A 20341-nucleotide genomic window follows, 5' to 3' on the forward strand; every position below is an offset into this window, starting at 1 on the left:
CAAACCTCATAGACCACCACATTAAGACTCTTCCAGGTGTGGTTGTATGCAGCCACCTATACCAGGTACATGAACACAAGAAAAATATGGTTTGGGATAAACTCAAGGCTTTGCTCAACATGGGGGTAATCAGGGAGTCCCACAGTGACTGGAGCAGCCAAGTGGTCTTGGTGCCCATGACCAATAGGTCAGTCCATTTTTGTGTGGACTTTAGAAAAGTCAACTTGGTGTTGAATTTGGATGCATATACAATGCCTTGCATTGATTAACTGCTCAATCGGTTAGGCGCAGCTCACTTTTATTTGACACTGGATCTAACCAAGGCATATTGGTAGATTCCCTTGACTCCAATATCCTGAGGAAAAAATGGGCTTTTTCACTCTTTGGTTTACACCAATTTGTGATCCTTCCATTTGGGTTGTTTGGTGTGCTAGCAATGTTTCACTTTGTCGTGGACAGAATCCTCTGGCCACACAGTGCATATGCTATTGCCTATTTGGATGGTATCACCATTTATAGTAATGATTGGTAGAAGCATTGACAATGTCTGAGTGCTGTCCAAGATCCTGAGGTTCCTTGCAAATGCAAAGAAGTGTACAATTGGGCAGGTATGGTATCTGAGCTTCCACTTGGGTCATTGGCAGGTGTATGTCAAAATTGATAAGACGGCAGCAATTGTGGCCTGCCTGAGACCTAAGACCAAAAAGGGGGTGAGGCAGTTCCTGGGCCTGCTTGGCTTTTATAGGAGGTTTGTGCCAAAATTTTTCAGACTTGACTACCCTGCTTACTGACCCCATTAAAAAAGGAGCACCAGATCTTTTCCAGTGGACAGAACCAATTGAACCAGGTAAAAGTGTTTTGTGTTGGGCCTGCTATTGTATTCTCCTGAATCTTCTCTCCCATTTGTTCTGCAGATTGGCATATCAAACAGAGGGCTGGGAACTATTTTGTCCTGGTGGAGGGGGAGAAACACCCGGTGCTTTACACCAGCCGCAAACTCTTGGTGTGAGAGACTAAGTATAGCACCATTGAGAAGTAGTGTTTGGCTATCAAGTTGGCATTCCTCACCCTACAATACTATGCACTGTGGTGTCCTTTTACTCTCTATTCTGATCACGTCCTGCTCCAATGGCTCTACCACATGAAGAATGCCAACACTCATTGATATCTAGCACTTCAACCATTTAAAATCGATGTCCACAGGTCAGGGGCACAGATGATAGTAGCATATTACCTCTCTTGCCAGGGAGGGTGGGGGAGTCAGCTGCAGGCCAGATGGCTCCCTCTCCTGAGTTGAATGGTGGGGGTATGTTGCAGTGGAGGCATAGTCAAGCATCAGCTGTGGACTGAGAGGAGGTGGTTTGAACCAGCAGGTAACATGATGAGTCTCACCTGTGTCTAATCACTGGAAGTTTTTTGTGTCTGTTGTGTGCTATCAGGAAGGGAAATGGGTAACCAGAGTGTGGCAGCAGGGGCGGGGTCGAGTGCCGGTTTGTGAATAGAGAGCGAAGCCGGGGAAGGTGAGTGGCAAAGTGGAAGCACCTGTTGTTAATTAATGTGCTGTGTCTGTGTGTTTGTGTGCTATGACTGTGAGCAGATAAAAGGGGGAGAGGAGCAGAGAGAGCTGTTCTCTGGCCAGAGTTATGACCTTTCATTGCATGTTGGTTGTGCATGTGTAGCAAATGTTTCTGTTATAGCCCACTGGAAAGCATGTTTTTATTTGATTTCTTTTTGTAAATAAAACCTGAAGAAGAATCTGAACCCACCTGCCTGTATGTTCAACATCCACCCCTGTCAGGGAACTGTTACACTGGTGCCAAAACCCGGGATGCTGAAAGGGAACAATCTCCATGGAGTCCTCCCCATTCAAGGTGCTCATCCATGCCCTCACCGTCGCCCAACAAAACCAGCACCAGGTGCTGCTCACTATGTGGACTGAGTAGGAACAGTGCTTTGAGGCCCTGCTGCAGGCTCAGCAAGAGGACCACCAGGCGCTCCTGGACCAGTCCAGCAGGTGCCCCAGCTCCAGAGTTAGCAGGCTTCCCCCACATCATCCTTACAAAGATGGGGCCACATGACAACCTGGAGGCCTTTTGGAGCTCTTTGAGTGAGCTGAGGAGGCGTGGGGGTGGTTGGACAAGCAGTGAGCAATCCGCATTCTACCGCTCCTGACCAGCGACGCACAGCTTGCAGCTCAGCCACTGCCCACAGGAATATGTGTATCTAAAGTGCACAATCCTGCAGCAAGTCAGCCGGTCTCCTGAGCAACACTGGCAGCACTTCCACGTGCTGACGCTGGAGGAGGTCGGCCAGCCCTTTGCCTACAACTAGCAGCTGTAGGATGCCTGCCGGTGGTGGTTGAGGGCAGAAGACTGTGACATTGAGGGAGTCACTGATGTGGTGGCACTGGAGCAGTTCATCACTCGGCTGCGGAGGGGGACAATGGAATGCGTCGAGTTCCACTGCCCAGCATTGCTGGATTGAGACATTGAGGTGGCGGAGGACAATCTGGTAGTGGTTCCACTGGCAGGTGGCCATCTTCCTTCTCTCTCTCTCATCCTTACCCCTTCTTACAGTAATGCTTTTATGGCCTAGGATTACAAAACTCTACAACTTCATTCACCTAACCCAAGAGAATTTGTGGTAGGCGCTAGAGCACCAATCCCAGCTGTACAACAGGGGGGTACGCCTTAGAGAATTCACACAGGGCAATAAGGTCCTCATATTATTAACTACATCGAGCTCTAAATTACTTACCCAATGGCAAGGGCCCTTTGAGGTCACATGGTGAGTTGGAGACATCTACTATGAGGTGAAATGAATGGATGGGGTGGGGCATGGCAGATATACCAACTTAATCTGCTCAAACTATGGAACGAGAGGGTAGCTGTGGCATTGGCAACAGTAGTTCTGGAGAAGGAGGAGCTGGGGCCAGAGGTTAAAACAAAATCTGCCACTTGTCTCGCCCTGGTCCCCTGTGGAGACCACCTCTTGCTGTCCCAAGTCATGGAGGTCACCAGGTTGCCAAAGGTTCCGATATGTTCTCACCCTTGTCTGGTCACACCCACCTCATAGAACACCACATTGAGATGCCCCCAGGGTTGGTGATGCATAGCCGCCCCTACCACATACCCGAACACACAAAACCTATAGTTCGGGACGAACTTAAGGCCATGCTCAAGATTGGGAGCAGCCTGGTAGTGTTGGTTCCCAAAACTGATGGGTCAGTTCAGTTCTGTGTGGACTATCGCAAGATCAGTGCGGTGTCTAAATTCAATGTCTACCCAATGCCTCGCATTGATGAACTACACGATTGGTTAGGTGTACGTAGTTCCTGAGGCTGGCTGGCTATTATCGTAGGTTCATGCCTAATTATTCAGACATCACCAGCCCACTGACTGATCTCACTAAAAAGGGAGCATCAGATCCGGTCCAGTGAATGGAGCTGTGCTAACAGGCTTGTACCCAGATAAAAGCTGCATTGTGTGGGGGGCCACTTTTACACTCCCCTGACTTCTCTCTCCCTTTGGTGTCGGACAGAGGGCTGGAGGCCATTTTGTCCCAAACAGTGGAAGGAGAGTGCTGTCCCAAACAGTGGAGCCCAGTGCTGTATATCAGCCACAAGCTCTCTGTGTGAGACACAAAATACAGCACCATTGAGAAAGAGTGCTTGGCTATTAAATGACCCATCCTCACTCTCCGTTACTACCTGTTGGGACACCCTCTGCTCGGATCACACCCCGCTTCAGGGGCTCCACCGCATGTAGGATGCCAACGCACAAATCATCCATTAGTATCTAACTCTACAGCCTTTTAAGTTCAAGGTGGTCCACAGGCCAGGTGCGCAGATGGTGGTAGCTGACTACCTCTCCCTGTGTGCGTGTGTGTGTGTGTGTGTGTGTGTGTGTGGAGGGGGGGGATGTTCCTGCTGCAGGCCAGATGGCTCCCCGGCCTAAGTTGGGGGGTGGGGGTACATGGCAGCTGGGGCGTGGTCGAGTCCCAGTTTGTGAATGGAGAGTGAAGCCGGGGAAGGTGAGTAGCAAAATGGAAGTAGCTATTGTTAATTAATGTGCTGTGTTTGTGTGCAGTGATGGTGAGAAGATAAAAGGGGGAGAGGAGCAGAGACAGCTGTTTTCTGGCCAGAGTTATGACCATTCATTGCGTGTTGGTCGCGCATGTATAGCAAATGTTCCAGTTATAGCCCACTGAAAAGCATATTTTTGTTTGGTTTCATTTTGTGAATAAAACCCGAAGGAGAAACTGAACCTGCCTGCTTGTCTGTTCAGCATCCACCACTGTAAGGGAACGGTTACACAGAGGTAGAACTGAACAGAGCTCTGTGTGTGTGTGTGTGTGTGTGTGTGTGTGCGCGCGCGCACGTACATGTGCAAGTGCATAATAAATCAAGTTCGCTGAAAAGTGAGTGTGCAGTTAGAAAGCATACTGTACTTTTTGAGTTGTCCTAAGCCTCAAAACCCACAAGTGTCACAAAGTATTTATTGCAAATACTGTAGTGACTTTGTGACATTCTTGGAAAGGCTTTTGCATGCATGCACACATGGACAAGGTATCCACATGATTCTTGTTCCCACAGGTGGTTAGACAGGGTGAAAAAGCACTGATGTTTCTGAAAGGCATTATAGCACTCTTGAATGAGCTCAGTGCATGCATGGGGCTGTTTTGAGACTTGGAAGGATATTTGCATTCAAACTTAATGTTTATGCAGAGGATATAAAAAAACATTAATTAGCACTGTAAACATTACCATGTACATCAGAGAGAATTTTACATTTTTCACATATGAGGCAAAAAATTGAGCCACAATTTGATTCATTTATTTTATCTTGGCACAATTCATATTGCATTCAAAAAAGTATAATACAGTTTAGAACTAATCAATAATAAATTAATTAATAATTTATTAATTTAATATAAAATGCTGAGGAATTCTAGTTTCAGAGATTTCAAATACATTTGTGAAATTCAGTCTTATTCAACCATGAGGTTAAATTCTCAAAGACATTTAAACCTAGACATTTTAGGTCATATTGGAGTTTGGAATGAATTCTTTTATCCAGAGCTAATTTAACCTTACAGTCATGGTTACAGTCATGGATGAAAAAGAGCTTGAACTGATTTGTGAATCGTTTGGTATTGTTCTTAATGTTATCACTGAGATGCACTTTCATGGCCACGGTGTTGAGATATTTGCTGAAGGCACAAGTAGACTCGCTGATATTGCTTGATATCCCACTAAGCTTTGGTGAAGGACAGTTATCGACGATGTTCCTCTGAAAATTTGTCATTATAAATGTTAATTTTTTTGGAGACATTTAAAAAAAAGTATAAGAATGAATGTCAAAAGATACTTACATATTGGTTAGTTAGGTGTGATGAGACATTTCTAAGAAAAGCAAATGTACGATGTTGATTTGTGGTAGCAGCTTGACTTGCAGCAAAATAAGTTTGCCCCATGAAGTTGCAAATAAGAAGGCTCAAGATATGCATCCAGAGAGTGGGTCCTTTAAAAAGAAATATTGTGTTATGATGTATGTACACTGTCACAGAAATATTAAATTTAATACACGAGTTATCCAGGAACCCATTTATGAAGTCCTTATTCATGCATATAGTTTTGTAATTTGGTAACAATACCAAACTTTTCCTCATTCTAACAATGCCTTATACATTATTAATTAATTATACATTAAAATTAATTATAAACAATATCAATGAATCAATTGTTTGTTACAAACTTTGTTTTAGATTTTCATAATACAAAGTTTGTACAAAAAAGAATAGTGCCTAAGACTGCACAGTACTTGTGTGTGTGTGTGTGTGTGTGTGTGTGTGTGTGTGTGTGTGTGTGTGTGTGAATTTTTCTTTTCTATTTTAGTACAAACTTCACTATAGATTTTTATGACTCTCAATTCAGTACAAAAACATTGTAGATTTCCAAACATTAGTTTTCCAGCACAAAATTAAATGTTACAGAAAAAATGTTTGTATGTCATTAAAGAAAACATCTTATTTAAGAGACCAATGTCCAGACAAGAAAACATATAAAGAAAGCTGCTTTTTTTTTGTAAGTTTTCTGTAACAAAATTAAATATTGCAGAAAAATGTTTGTATGCCATTAAAGAAAGCAGCATATTACTTAAGAGATCACTGTTCAGACAAGAAAACATAAAGAAGGCTGCTGGTATGATTTGTTCTTTCCTGCATAAACTGTACCTGAGACTACTCTTTTTTTTTTTAAGAAAAGGGTTGTCACACGAACTATTGACTTTGTTTCATTTATTTGTATTTACTTGATATATACAGTATAAAATACACACACACATACTATACAGCTAATTTTCTGAGGCAGTATGACATGATACAACAACTTTTTTTTAAAAAAGAAAGAGAAGTATTTGTTATTTCTATGTACCTCACATTTAAAGTCCTCTGGTTTTTAAAGCAAAGGTAAAAATGACCTACCTGTTACATGCACCATGTTGCAGAATTGTCTGATACCTTGTTGATACCCTATCTGTTGTGCTTTCAGTATCCGTGTATGCATGTTTCTTATTTATAATCATGTAGGGGGAAATACCTGGTTAAGGGATGTGCAGTACATACGTAAGATAAAATCTGAAAAAAAAAATTTCCTATGTACCATTTATCAGAGTATCGCAATGGGGATATGGTTTAATGAGTCAGCGATTATGCACAAAGTTTTCAGGGCCCATTTAAGAAGACACCAACACATCATAAAATCTAGCTAGCTAGTCTTTGTCTTGGCCATTTTATAGTATTGCATATCGTATTAAACAGATGATTTTATAGAATTATAGATTTATTTTCAAATAAGAAATAACATATTAATCAAAACCAATAGCCTTCTATTACTGCTCAGTTTAAAGACACTATACTCTATACAACTCAGTAGGAGATTCAGGACTGTAAGATATACTGCAACACTGAGAATTTGTCATTTTGTGTGTGAGTTCCATATTTTGCCAACATATTTCTTCCTTGGTTGATTTTAGTCCCAGTAATCCACCCTGACATATGACAACAAAAAGCCAATGGGAGCACTTTGTGCATCGCCTGGCAACTATAGACAACACAACACACAGAAGGTCTTTACTGGGAAGAAATGCAAAAGACATAACCTCAATTGAAATTTTCTGTGTTTAGCATAAAAAAATTTAAGAAAATTATGAAGACTCTGACTGGCTTTTGCTCCTAATGGCCTGTTGCACACTGACATCAACCATCAACAAGCTCATTCGCAGTCTGTGTTTGGAAAGCTTCCCAGGTGGTAGAGGGAGCTGGGTGAGTGCAGTGATCCTTAACATTGCATGTAGTTAAATATCTGGCACCGCAAACCTGGAGAAACATATGGTACATTATTTTTCCTGAAAAATAATAAAATGACTGAAGAGCAATGATAAATGAACGATTTTCTTTAAACACGCTGAAGTGTTCAGAAGGACTTTGGTTAGGAAAGTCATTTAGACATCAATGTCTTATCCTGCTGATTACAAATTTGGTAAGATAAATGAGACAAATTATTTTATACATTAGTTCCTTTTTATGGGAGCCAAAAACTTGCAATTTGAAAATAAACATCAATGCAGTCAATACCTGATATAATAACACTTCCTAATGTGTCATACTATACAACATTTTAATTACATTGCAAAATGTACTGTTTATGTGCAGTATGTTATTCAATCTGTACATTCTGCATATACTCTAAAAACCAGTATACGGTATAATATTTATTAATATTTGCACTATAATTTGAATGAATTTCTTTCTTTTTTCTGTCTCTCTTTTTGTTGATTCTCTGTGAATGTTTTGACACCCTTCTGTCAAAACAAGTGACCACTACACTTCTCATTCTGAAGCCTGAATGTGGTCTCTTAATTTTTCCATAGCTGTATAAACTTATTAGCTTAAGCCAAGTTGATGATCCAAATGATAATCCAAATCCCTTGCATGATTAGAATGGAAGTAAATAATTATACATATACATATGGGGTGCCGGTGACACTTGGCACCCCATAAATACAATTCTGAAAACAGTGTACAATCCTTACTTTTATAGCGCAAGCCAACATTAAGAGGCTCTGAAGACTGGCATGATGATGAGAGTGCAGGTGCACAGTTCGAGGAGTCAGACAATCTACATGACTTGCTCCAAAGTCCACTATCACCATGGCATAAAGAGGCATCATGGAGTCCTCAGGCCTTAGTCTTGAGAGAACTGGCTGTAAAGGCACCAGAAAAATGTAATGCTGACTTCATATATTCATTCCTGAGAACTCTACGGATTGTGGACAAAGGGGTGAGTCAGGTTTTCAGGGATTTTTCTCCCAAATATTACTCAGTATCTCATTCTCATCTCATTATCTCTATAGCCGCTTTATCCTTCTACAGGGTCGCAGGCAAGCTGGAGCCTATCCCAGCTGACTACGGGAGAAAGGCGGGGTACACCCTGGACAAGTCGCCAGGTCATCACAGGGCTGACACATAGACACAGACAACCATTCACACTCACATTCACACCTACGGTCAATTTAGAGTCACCAGTTAACCTAACCTGCATGTCTTTGGACTGTGGGGGAAACCGGAGCACCCGGAGGAAACCCACGCGGACATGGGGAGAACATGCAAACTCCACACAGAAAGGCCCTCGCCGGCCCCGGGGCTCAAACCCAGGACCTTCTTGCTGTGAGGCGACAGCGCTAACCACTACACCACCGTGCCGCCCCTACTCAGTATTGACACAAAATAATTATGTCATCCTCTTCAAAAAATGGTGCTTATAAAAATTTTCACCTTCATATAAAAATACATCTTACTGTGGTATTGTACAATGCTGTATTAGGGCCATAGGAGATCAAAAATTCACAAATTTATGACAAAAAAAACTTGGAACAATTGTATTTTTTTGTCAAGGAACCAGATTGCTTCACTGTGTAAGGTTGGATCAACATCATCACACCACAGACACCACAGCTGAGCTGAGAGCTATTGGAAATGTCATCTTTCCACTTTGATCACACACTATAAAAGCGCTCAGAGATTTTCTCCTACATTTCTTCGAATGCACTGCAGCCCAGAAGCTGGGAAGCATAATAATTTTTTTCTCATATATTTGTGACTTCTTCATCTTGAAATATCTGACATTTTAATCTTGGAGTTTCTGAGCTTTTTCTTGCAAATTTATGGGTTTATAATATCTGAGAATATTCAAGATTTTTCTCATAAATGTATCATTTTAATATTGGAAAAGCTGAGGTTTTTTTCCATGACATTACCCCGTACAATGGCCCTAATACATCCATCCATCCATCCATCCATTATCTATAGCCACTTATCCTGTTCTACAGGGTCGCAGGCAAGCTGGAGCCTATCCCAACTGACTATGGGCGAGAGGCAAGGTACACCCTGGACAAGTCTCCAGGTTATCGCAGGGCTGACACAGAGACAAACAACCATTCACACCTACGGTCAATTTAGAGCCACCAATTAACCTAACCTGCATGTCTTTGGACTGTGGGGGAAACCGGAGCACTCCCGGAGGAAACCCACACAGACACGGGGAGAACATGCAAACTCCACACAGAAAGGCCCTCGCTGGCTGCTGGGCTCGAACCCAGGACCTTCTTGCTGTGAGGCAACAATGCTAACCACTACACCACCATGCCACCCCGCCCTAATACGTCATTGTAGTATTATGTATTGCAGAGATCAATTTTTATTTATAAATATTGATAATTTTTCATAATTATTGCTTGAATATTTCTTTTTCTGTTTTGAAAGTATGGCCACCTTAGTATTATGTATTACAGAGATCAATTCTTATTTATCTTCTTCTTTTGGCTGCTCCCATTCGGGGTCAGCACAGTGGATCACCATGATCCACATATTTGATTTGGCATAGGTTTTTACACCAGATGCCCTTCCTGATGCAACCCTCCCCAATCTATATAGGCTTGGGACCAGCACTAAGTATGCATTGGCTTGTGCAACCCCAGTGGCTGGGTATTTTTATCTAATTTGCATGCCTTTGAACTGTGGGAGGAAACCGGAGCACCCGGAGGAAACCCACGCAAACACGGGGAGAGCATGCAAACTCCATACAGAAAGACTCCCATTAACTGTGAGATTTGAACCCAGAACCTTCTTGCTGTGAGGCAGCAGTGCTAACAACTGTACCATCATGCCACTCAGATCAATTCTTGTTTATAAATATTTCTCATGACTATAATTTTATAATTATTGCTTGAATATTTCCTTCTGTATTTTGAAAGTCTGGCTTTTGTCATTTTATATTCATAAGCCAAAACATGGGTGAACAGTCACACTTTCAAAATGCATGCATGGGCAGGTACATGTAATTTCTGTATGTCATACCAAAAAAATACCCACCATCAGATATTCTGGCTTATCAGAAACTATTTATCACAAAGGAATATCACAAACCCAAATAAGGTTTGAAAATGTACACAGTGATCTGTCTCTCCCAGTTGTAGGTTATTAGTCCCATCTGTCTATCTGCAATTAATTAAATAAAAATGGTGAAGGTAGAAAACAGTCAACTTTTGATAGCACTAACTAACTCTAAATAAGGTTTCTGTGTCCTGCACAACAATTATAACATTTGAGCAGTCAACCATTTGGGATTCTCATCACATGGCACTTCTTTGTACTTTTACTGATATTTAATAGTTGTGGTGTCATTTGGTGTCCTCCAAGATGATCATGTTGGCCCTTGAACATTTGAGTCAAATGGGTTGATTTATTCATGATTTAATTACCAGGGGTGGTGGGTGGTGGTCGATCATATTTAAAGATTATTCCCCTCAAGTAATGATGTATTTAAATATTAGATTCCAAACCTGGGATGCCAAACGAGTTTCCTGAGCTTAATTGTTCTGAAATAATTTTTAATAGTGTCTATAGGCTGTCACTGAATAAAATAATAGATACAGAAATAAAATTCAAACTATGTATGTTCATAGTGTATTCCTGACTCACATAAAGTGTTCCTGGGATTGGCTCTGAATGTATTAGGACCCTGACCAAGATATACTGGTTACTGAATTTCAATGAATGAATGAATTAATGACTCTTCCACCGGTGTAGTTTTACATTTATTCAAAGGATGCTTACATGCAAAGTGACTTGGAAGTTAGACAGAATCCAATCCAGACAAATAGCAAAACAATTGCAGTTTATTCCAATAAAGGCCTGGAATTAGTCCAGGAATGCCTACCTTCTGATCATTGTCATAGAGCTGTAACTTCTTGTGCAAGAGAGCAATTGCAACAAATCTATTCAAAGTTTCTCAAAGTAACCTCCTGTCTTTTTAATCATTCTGCTACAGTTCCTAGTTGATAGTGTTTTGTACTCTCTGATTTTGCCATCTTTGGATATTGATGATGGAGTTGTCTATGCTGAGGAAATAACAACATAACTATTGTCTCCAAACTTGGGGTTCAAAATTTGGGAACGTGAACTGGTACATACGTAAGTGTGCTACAGCTGTTAAGTATGCAGTGTGTGAAACTCCAATTACTATGCAGTGTTTTGCATAACCTTCATCAAATACTGACTATGTAGAGCAGGGGTGTCAAACATATGGCCCGCGGGCTGGATCCGGCCCGCCAGATGGTTTAATCCGGCCCCAGACTTGTAGAGAAAAAATTTCTAAGGATGTCAAAAAAAAAAAAAAGTAAATCTCTAGCCTATTCCTGTGACGACTTATGAATTTTTAAAGAAATAACTGAAATGTTCAATTCAGCCGCTAGGGGCAGCCAAAAAAGCAGCACTGATATAACAAGAGATCAGGAAATAAACAGCACATTTTAGCAACGTGGCCAGATATGCTGTCTGATTCCATGAATGGCAGTCTTACCTCACCACTATTAAGTTGCTATCAAAATTATCAAGAGTGATACCCCCATTACCAAAATGTCTGTCAAAAAGAAGAAAAGTTGACATAGAGTGCAGAGTTTTCCAGGAAAAATGGACTGAGTATTATTTATTCACAGAAGTGAATACAAAACCAGTGTGCTTGTAATCAACAGGTTGCAGTGCTCAAAGAATATAATATTCGGCACCATTATGAGACTCATCATAAAGAAAAATTTCACAATTTGTATGGACAATTAAGAAAAGAGAAGATAAATGAATTGTTAGCTGGCCTGAAGAAACAGCAGTCTGCATTTACTCGCAGCTGTGAGGTCAGTGATGGAGCAGTGAAAGCTAGCTACCTTATTGCAAACGAGTTGGTGCAAGCATCCAAGCCATTTTCTGATGGTGAACTCATGAAAAAATGCATGCTGAAGGCTGCAGAATTCGTGTGCCCTGAAAAGCAATCTGCCTTTGCCAACATTAGTCTATCAAGGAACACTATTGCAAATAGGGTTGAAGATCTCTCACGAGACTTGGGCAGCCAAATGAATGACAAAATCAAGTCATTTATTGCATTTTCGGTTGCAATTGATGAGACCACCAATGTCACAGATGTTGCACAACTGTGCATATTTATTCGTGGTGTTGATGAGACTTTGACCGTCACTGAGGAGTTCCTTGAGTTGGTGCCTATGAAGGACACTACAACAGCGAATGACATATTCAGCTCTCTCATTAGAGCGCTGGACAAGGTCGGAGTGGACTGGTCCCGTGCTGTCAGTTTGGCTACAGATGACACCCCATCAATGGTCGGGAGAAAGGCAGGCGTTGCGACAAAATTCAGAGAGAAAGTGCAGGCTTGTAAATTTCATCAGAGCGCAAGGTCTGAATCACCATCAGTTTAACTGTTTTCTCAGTGATAATTACATTCCGGCTGGCTTACCATACCACACTGAAGTACGGTGGTTAAGCCGAGGTGCCATACTCAAGCGTTTCTTTGAACTACAAGAGGAAATTGGACAGTTCATGGAGAAAAAGGGCAGACCAGTAGAGGAATTTAAATGCCCGGAATGGGTGTGGGATCTGGCCTTTATGATGGATATTACACAGCACCTGAATAATCTTAACAAAATGTTGCAAGGCCGCAGAAAAGTTGTCACTCAGTTTTATGATAGCGTACGCGCATTCAAGTTGAAACTGTCACTCTGGGAGACACAGCTATCTAACAGTGACACCTCTCATTTCCCATTGCTCACAGCTATGCGTGCGACTGAACATAATGCTGATTTGGATCGATACAAAGACAAGATAACAGAATTGCTGCAGGAGTTCAAGTGGAGATTTCAGGTTTTCAGTGAACTTGAGGATGAATTTGCCTTTTTTCGCTCGCCATTTACAGTCAATGCTTCTGATATGCCCGCTGACATCCAACTCGAGATAATTGACTTGCAATGTGATTCCAATATGAAGCAGAAATTTGCATCGGTGGGCTTAGACACGTTTTACCAATATCTCTTGCCAGGGTACCCCAAATTAACATCCCTGGCTGCAAAGATTTTATCCATGTTTGGGACTACCTATCTTTGTGAACAGGCGTTCTCTGTTATGAACCTCAACAAAACAAAGCACTGCTCAAGGTTATCAAACGCACACTTGAATGACATTGTGAAATGTGCTGCTACTCAGGATTTGAAACCTGATATTGATGCCCTCGTGAAGGCTAAAAGATGCCAAGTGTCAGGAGCCAGCAGCAGCCAGTAGACTTGGTGAGAGAAAGTGGGGAGGGAGGTTAATCAGCATTAAGGCCTGGGCCTAATTCTTGTAATGTTCACAAATGTTTGCAGTCTGAAGAATGCAGTTCTTTGAAAATAAGATTACTCTGGTTTCACTTTAAAAGACAATGAATATTGTGCAGTATATCATTCTCAGCTTCAGTAAGCCTAGCCTACAAAATAGTTTGATCTGATGTAGCCTAATCGTATTGCTCATGCACTGCTATAACTTTTACGTTTGTTAATTTAATTTTATTTTTCATAAATTTGCACATTTACATTTTTAGGCAGGATGTTTAGGCTACTTTCTTCATAGCTCCCACTTGAGTTTAGTGTGGGGAGTTGGTTCAGGTTGTCAGATGTAAAAATGTATTCACTCAACTGTATAAAAATAAACCAGTTGTTTGAGAGTGAAATGCATTTTATTTCAAATCCATTGGCCTCTCTGTGAATAAATGTGTAATAATCTAGATCCCTTGTGATCAGTGATTATGTAGGCTACAAATGTAGGCTGAAGCATAAAGCATAGCCTACTGAAAAAACAATGCTAAAGATTTGGAGTTGACAAAGGTTATTTTGCAATTATTTTACTGGTCCAGCCCACTTGAGATCAGATGGGCTGTATGTGGGCCCTGAACCAAAATGAGTTTGACACCCCTGAAGAGCAATAGCTCAAACTCTGTTTACCAGTTAATGCACAGTCTGCTCTGTACTTAGTGATAGTTAATGTGTAAATATTAGTTTGTACACAATAATTACATTCTACTGCAATCATTAGATAATTAATCAGGTACTGATATATATAATCTTTACAGGCACTACATCACTAAAATATTAATTATACGTACAGATTTACATACAACATTTCTGACTAAGACATGATTTCATAGTAGGTGCATGTTGTTCTTGTAACAGGATTGCCTGTGTGTATAGTCATCTAAAGTTCCATTTGTTGGATTGAGTGTGATATTAAAAATTTTGAAATCAAAATTGAATAAAATGGAAGTTATAGAGAACCATCAAGGGAAACTCTGCTGCTTACCCACACAGGATAAATGAGTGTGAAACTACTGCAGATCCATTTATGTGTAATATTTTCCTTATTGATAATTGTACTCATCATATCCGGAGTGTTTCTTATCCCCTTAAATCTGACGTCAAGATAAATCTTGAGCCAATTTTGCAGATTTTATCAGTTCATGTGAATGTGTGTTTTGCCAGGTTGAAATAGATAAATATTTTTATTATTTTTCTATATGGGTGGTTTACTGGTGCAAGGTGTTGTAACATACAACATGTGCTGTTTTACTATTACTTTATTTTGATATATAGAATACAAATGATCATTTTCATTTTGTTTTGAATCTGTTCATAGCAAAAGCACGTTTCATTGGAAATTTTTGCCAAAACATTTTATTTATTAAGCAATCTTTCTATTTTTTTGCCTTCTAGGTCTCAGTCATTGATGAAGGATTGTTGATGTTCACTTGTCTTGAAGAGCTCATATTAACTGTTAACAACATCACTGAGGTTCCATTAAATAACCTTCCAAAGACACTTAAGGTGAAGATCCATTGTATTCAGGTCCTTCAAGGGACATATTGATATCTTCTGCCTCTATACACCTCCATACTGTACCTACTCCATATCCTTGACAGGATGCTGTGTATTTTGATGCATCCTACTCACACTGAATGTATCCTTAAGTTCTTCATATTTTATTATTTTCTATAAGAACTTTCTTGTAGCAGTGCTTAACTTCAAAAATTTTATGTGTACTCCTGTAGGAAGTGTTCAGTGGTTTTGTTACCTCTGCCAAGAAGGTTATGTTTTCAGTAGCGTTGGTTTGTTTGTTGGTTTGTCTGTTAGCAACGTTACGGAAAAAATTATGAACGGATTGCTCTGAAATTTTTTCCAGAGGTGTGACTGGGCACAAGTAACAATCCATTAAATTTTGGCGGTGATCCAGATCACCTTCTGGATCCTGGATTTTTTTAAAGGATTCTTGGCGGAGGTCTGCGCTCTCCGAATGCTTTTCTAGGTTTTTTTTCTGGTATTTTTTTCTGCTGTTTTCTTAAAGGGACTGGTGTGATTGGGAATAGGTGTGCATGTGTAACAAGGGCTCTGGACATTTCCCTTCCTTGCCAGGAGAGGTTGTGCCGATGAGAGCTTTATAGCTTTGGATGCATTTAATTCACTGTGTGCTAACAAGACTTCATTTATTTATTTTATTTTTCTATTTATTAATATCTATTTTTAAAGGGTTATCAAATGTTTACAGTGAAATAATACCTTGTTGTGGAAACCTGAATGAGAATTGTATCTGTGTGCTTCTACACAGTGATGTGAATGATATGAATGATAATTTCATTTGATCCATTTAAAGGTTCTTGAACTTTATGGCAATCAAATTTCCAGTCTCAAAAGTCTGAGTACAGAACTTCCTCCTCATCTCCTGCATTTAGGCCTTGGTAACAATTGGCTTGGCTCTCCTGAAGACCTCCAGTATTTTACTGCTAATCTTTGGTAAGGGCTTGACCGCAAAAATTGTGTTTCCACGTCTCTGGTTTTTTTTTTAACCAAAAAAGTCGACATGATATACTGTACTTAATATACATTGAACAGTGTGACCCAGTTACATCACACACTTTATGTTGCATTATCCATGACCCTGCATGAAGTATTTGTTGTGCAAAATAGTTCTGTTCTTATGGAATAAAACTACAACCTACACAAAGACAATCTCAGGAAAAAAAATCCCTGTCTCACTTGGATAGCCAAGTCTCATTCATTATTCAGTGGATAACTTCACTTGGCTACTATGGATTTAAAGCTAAATAATTTGGGTAGTTTAGATTTAAACCAAAAAACTCAAATGAAATGTAAAACAAAAAGTGACTCAGATGCTCATACTCAAGATTCTTTCAACACACAGTACTGTTTGATTTGGCATCATACAGTTGTGGAAGAGTAATGACTCATAACCCCACACTACTAATCTCAACCAGAAGAGGATCAGTTATCTTTTAAGTCTGATAACAAGAAGCCTTTATTTATCACATGTACACTCAAGCACAGACTTAAGCACAGTGAAACTCTTCCTCTGCATTTAACCCAGCTGAAGTTCTAAAGGTTTCTTCGTCATGTCATTTCATGGAGTTTTTTTCCTTGCGACTATCACCTCTGGGTTGCTCATTAGGGATCTAAATTTGTATTTATTTCTAGATTTCTGCTTTGTGCAGATGTCTCTTGTCATAAATAAAAAATGTCTATTGTAATAAATAAAAAATTTGACATGCAGATATTAGATTTAAATTATTTACATAATCACATTTTGGTAAATGGTTTGGTAGATGAACCACATTTGGTCTTGTATGTGCTATGTATTTCTTTCTGCTTCCCTTCCTGTTAGTTAGTTAGTTAGTTAGTTAGTTAGTTAGTTAGTTAGTTAGTTAGTTAGTTAGTGTTTTTACTACAGTCTTTTTGAGTAACCCAATTTGCTCTCTTATGGCCCCAACTGTAGGCCACAGCTGATGTCTCTTGATTTGAGCTGGTCTGGGTATACAAAACAATATGCTCTTGTGGATGCGCTCTCAAGATTGCCTCACCTACAGAATTTAGTTCTAGAGGGCAACCCTCTAACCCTAACCACCTTGTACCCGGGCTTTACACTGGACAGCTTAGTTCACTTGCAGTACTTAGATGGAAATCAAGTAACACCAGATGACCGGCATCGCTTCAGTGGCCTTGCCCAACTCAGAGGTAATATTATTGTATTTTGTATGAATTAAATTCAAACCAATTTAATGTTTCTTTCATGGCAACTTGTGTGTCACAAATATAAAACCAAAAATAATTAAAATGATAACATTTACATTATGCTAAAAGTGGTATATTGCTAACAGTCAATGGATTCTATGTGATTCCTCAGTGAGAAGTGCACGGTCAAAACAGACTTATAAAGGCTTGAAAGAATGTTATAACATTATACTTTTAATTTCATGAAAGGAGCCTTGTATAAGAGATTCTGTCTACTAAAAATGAAAATATCTCTACATATAAATCCAAGGCATGGTGCTGCAGTGGTTAGCACTGTTGCCTCACAGGAAGAAGGTTCAGGGTTTGAACCTCACACTGACGGGGGCCTTTCTGTGAGGAGTTTGCATGTTCTCCCCATATCTGCGTGGGCTTCCTCTGGGTGCTCCAGTTTCCTCCCACAGTTCAAAGACATGCAAATTAGGTAAAATACCCAGCCACTGGGGTTGCACAAACCAGTGCATACTTAGTACTGATCCCAAGCCGGAGAGATTGCATCAGGCAGGGCATCCGGTGAAAAAACTTATGCCAAATCAAATATATTTATATTAAATTAAAAAAATAGATCATGATGATCCGCTGTGGGGACTCCTAACAGGAGCAGCCAGAGGATGAAGATCAATCCAAGACATTTTTAAGCCTGAAATTAGATACTGGTCTCATATCACCAAGATATTATATCTAATCTATCTAAAATGTAGGCTTCAAATGCTTCATTTATTTCACAGGCAATATCATATTACTTTAATGCTAAAGGCTGTTGATTGTGCAATTAGCCAGCCATAATGCATAATTAGTGATAATAATGCTTGCCTTCATAACTTCACTGTTATCTGGATTACCTTCGAGTTCTCCACTGTAATCCAACCTCCCAAAAACATGCTGGTCGATGAAGTGGCTATACTAAAGAGCTTCTGTGTGTGTGTGTGTATGTGTGTGCGTGTGTATGAGTGGATAAATGTGTATGTGAGTAGTGGTCTGTGGTGTCCCATCCAGGGTGTATTTCAGTTTCGAATAGGCTCTGGATCCACTGTCACATCCATCCATCCATTATCTGTAGCTGCTTATCCTGTACAGGGTCGCAGGCAAGCTGGAGCCTATCCCAGCTGACTACGGGCGAAAGGCAGGGTACACCCTGGATAAGTCGCCAGGTCATCACAGGGCTGACACATAGACACAAACAACCATTCACACTCACATTCACACCTACAGTCAATTAAGAGCCACCAATTAGCCTAACCTGCATGTCTTTGGACTGTGGGGGAAACCAGAGCACCCAGAGGAAACCCACACAGACATGGGGAGAACATGCAAACTCCACACAGAAAGGACCCCATCGGCTGCTGGGCTTGAACCCAGGAACTTCTTGCTGTGAGGGGACAGTGCTAACCACTACATTCACTGCCACAATAACCATGAAAATGTGGTTACTTATGTTTATACTGCTCTTGCTGATAATGGAGACATGTATTTTACTTTTGTGTTCAAGTATATTTTTGCATTTCAAGCAACAATCTCTGAGGAAGCAGAGATCACTGTGCGTGTGAAGAAGATGAAGGGTGTTCCTAACTCCAGTGCCTTGCTGTTGAATGATGGTGCAGTTGATTTCCCCCTGGTCAGCTACTGCTATTCAGTCTCATATGAATTTTTTGATGAAGCTCAATCCCAGAAAAATGTAAGTAGCCTTCCCTTACAAGTTTACTTTTAGCCATAATGTACAGTGTTTTGCAAAAGTATTCATCCCCCTTGGTGTTTGTCCTGTTTTGTTGTATTACAAGATGGAACTAAAATGGATTTTTTGAGGGTTAGCACCATCTGATTTGCACAACATGCTGTAACAGTCCCTGATGTGGGTGGAGTACAGAAGCACGGCAGGCAGAAGTTGATGTTCACATACACTTTATTTTACCTATTTTCTTAGCTTTTCAGCTTTGCTCACTCACACACAGTCACACACACACAACACACACACACGTGTTCTGGTCAGGAGAGAGACTTCTCTCTGATCTCTCCCTCCTTTTCTATCCTCCGTTCCTGCAACAACACAAACACAACATTAATTAGCCACAGGTGCATTGACTTTGCCAGTCACCTTCCATGGCCCTGCCCTCCATTCACAAACTGATGCTTGGCCACGCCCCTGCTGCCACATACCCCCACCACCCGACTCAGGCCGGGGAGCTGTCCAGCCTGCAGCGGACTCCCCCCTGACAGGACCGGAAGTCTGCCACCACCATCTGTGCCCCGGCCTGTGGACCACCTCGAATTTAAATGGCTGGAGTGCTAGATAGCAACGGGTGATCCATGCATTGGCATCCTTCATGTGGTAAAGCCACTGGAGGGGCATGTGGTCCAAGCAGAGGGTGAAAGGGCATCCCAGCAGGTAGTATCGGAGGGTGAGAACTGCCTACTTGATGGCCAGGCACTCCTTTTCGATGATGCTGTATTTGCTTAGCCATGTGTGAATATGCATGTGTGTGTGTTGGGTGAGTAGGGTGGGGGGTGGGGGATGTCGATTTTATGTGCATGTGTGTAAGTGTGTGTGTGGTGATCTTAAGTGTGCTGGTGGGTTGGGGGATGGGGGCTGTTAATTTTGAGTGTGTGTGTTTGAATTAGTGAGTGTGCGTGTGTGTTTGTGATAGTATGTTTATTATGTAGAGCAGGTGTAAAGAAAGGTAGGTAATGTCTGACCATTTTTATTAATTTTATTAATTTTATATTTAGTGGATGAATGGATATGTGGATGGACATTGACATATGGTTAGTTATGTATATGTATATTGGCTGTATTTTAGATTGAATGAATGGCCTGGATGAATGGATAGGCTGCTCTT

At 40.7% G+C, this 20341-nt stretch overlaps 1 protein-coding gene and 1 long non-coding RNA gene across 2 annotated transcripts in view; one reads left to right on the forward strand and one right to left on the reverse strand.

Annotated features, from left to right (window-relative positions):
• Positions 1-4946: 4946 nt before the first annotated feature.
• On the reverse strand, positions 4947-6557 carry LOC132872670 (uncharacterized). Its single transcript, XR_009651468.1, has 3 exons — positions 6484-6557; positions 5374-5522; positions 4947-5291 (listed from the first exon to the last, which is right to left on the reverse strand). It is a non-coding gene; the product is annotated as an uncharacterized LOC132872670 (long non-coding RNA).
• A 52-nt stretch (positions 6558-6609) lies between these two features.
• LOC132872346 (leucine-rich repeat-containing protein 43-like) overlaps positions 6610-20341 on the forward strand; it is a 59145-nt gene continuing 45413 nt past the window's right edge. The window contains exons 1-7 of the mRNA XM_060907116.1: positions 6610-6616; positions 7202-7323; positions 8102-8341; positions 15144-15254; positions 16078-16217; positions 17215-17453; positions 19016-19182. Coding sequence (XP_060763099.1) covers positions 6610-6616; positions 7202-7323; positions 8102-8341; positions 15144-15254; positions 16078-16217; positions 17215-17453; positions 19016-19182 — 1026 coding nt within the window. The remainder of the gene's footprint in view (positions 6617-7201; positions 7324-8101; positions 8342-15143; positions 15255-16077; positions 16218-17214; positions 17454-19015; positions 19183-20341) is intronic.

The sequence above is a fragment of the Neoarius graeffei genome, chromosome 24 (genome assembly GCF_027579695.1).
Source record: "Neoarius graeffei isolate fNeoGra1 chromosome 24, fNeoGra1.pri, whole genome shotgun sequence".
Lineage (NCBI taxonomy): Eukaryota > Metazoa > Chordata > Actinopteri > Siluriformes > Ariidae > Neoarius > Neoarius graeffei.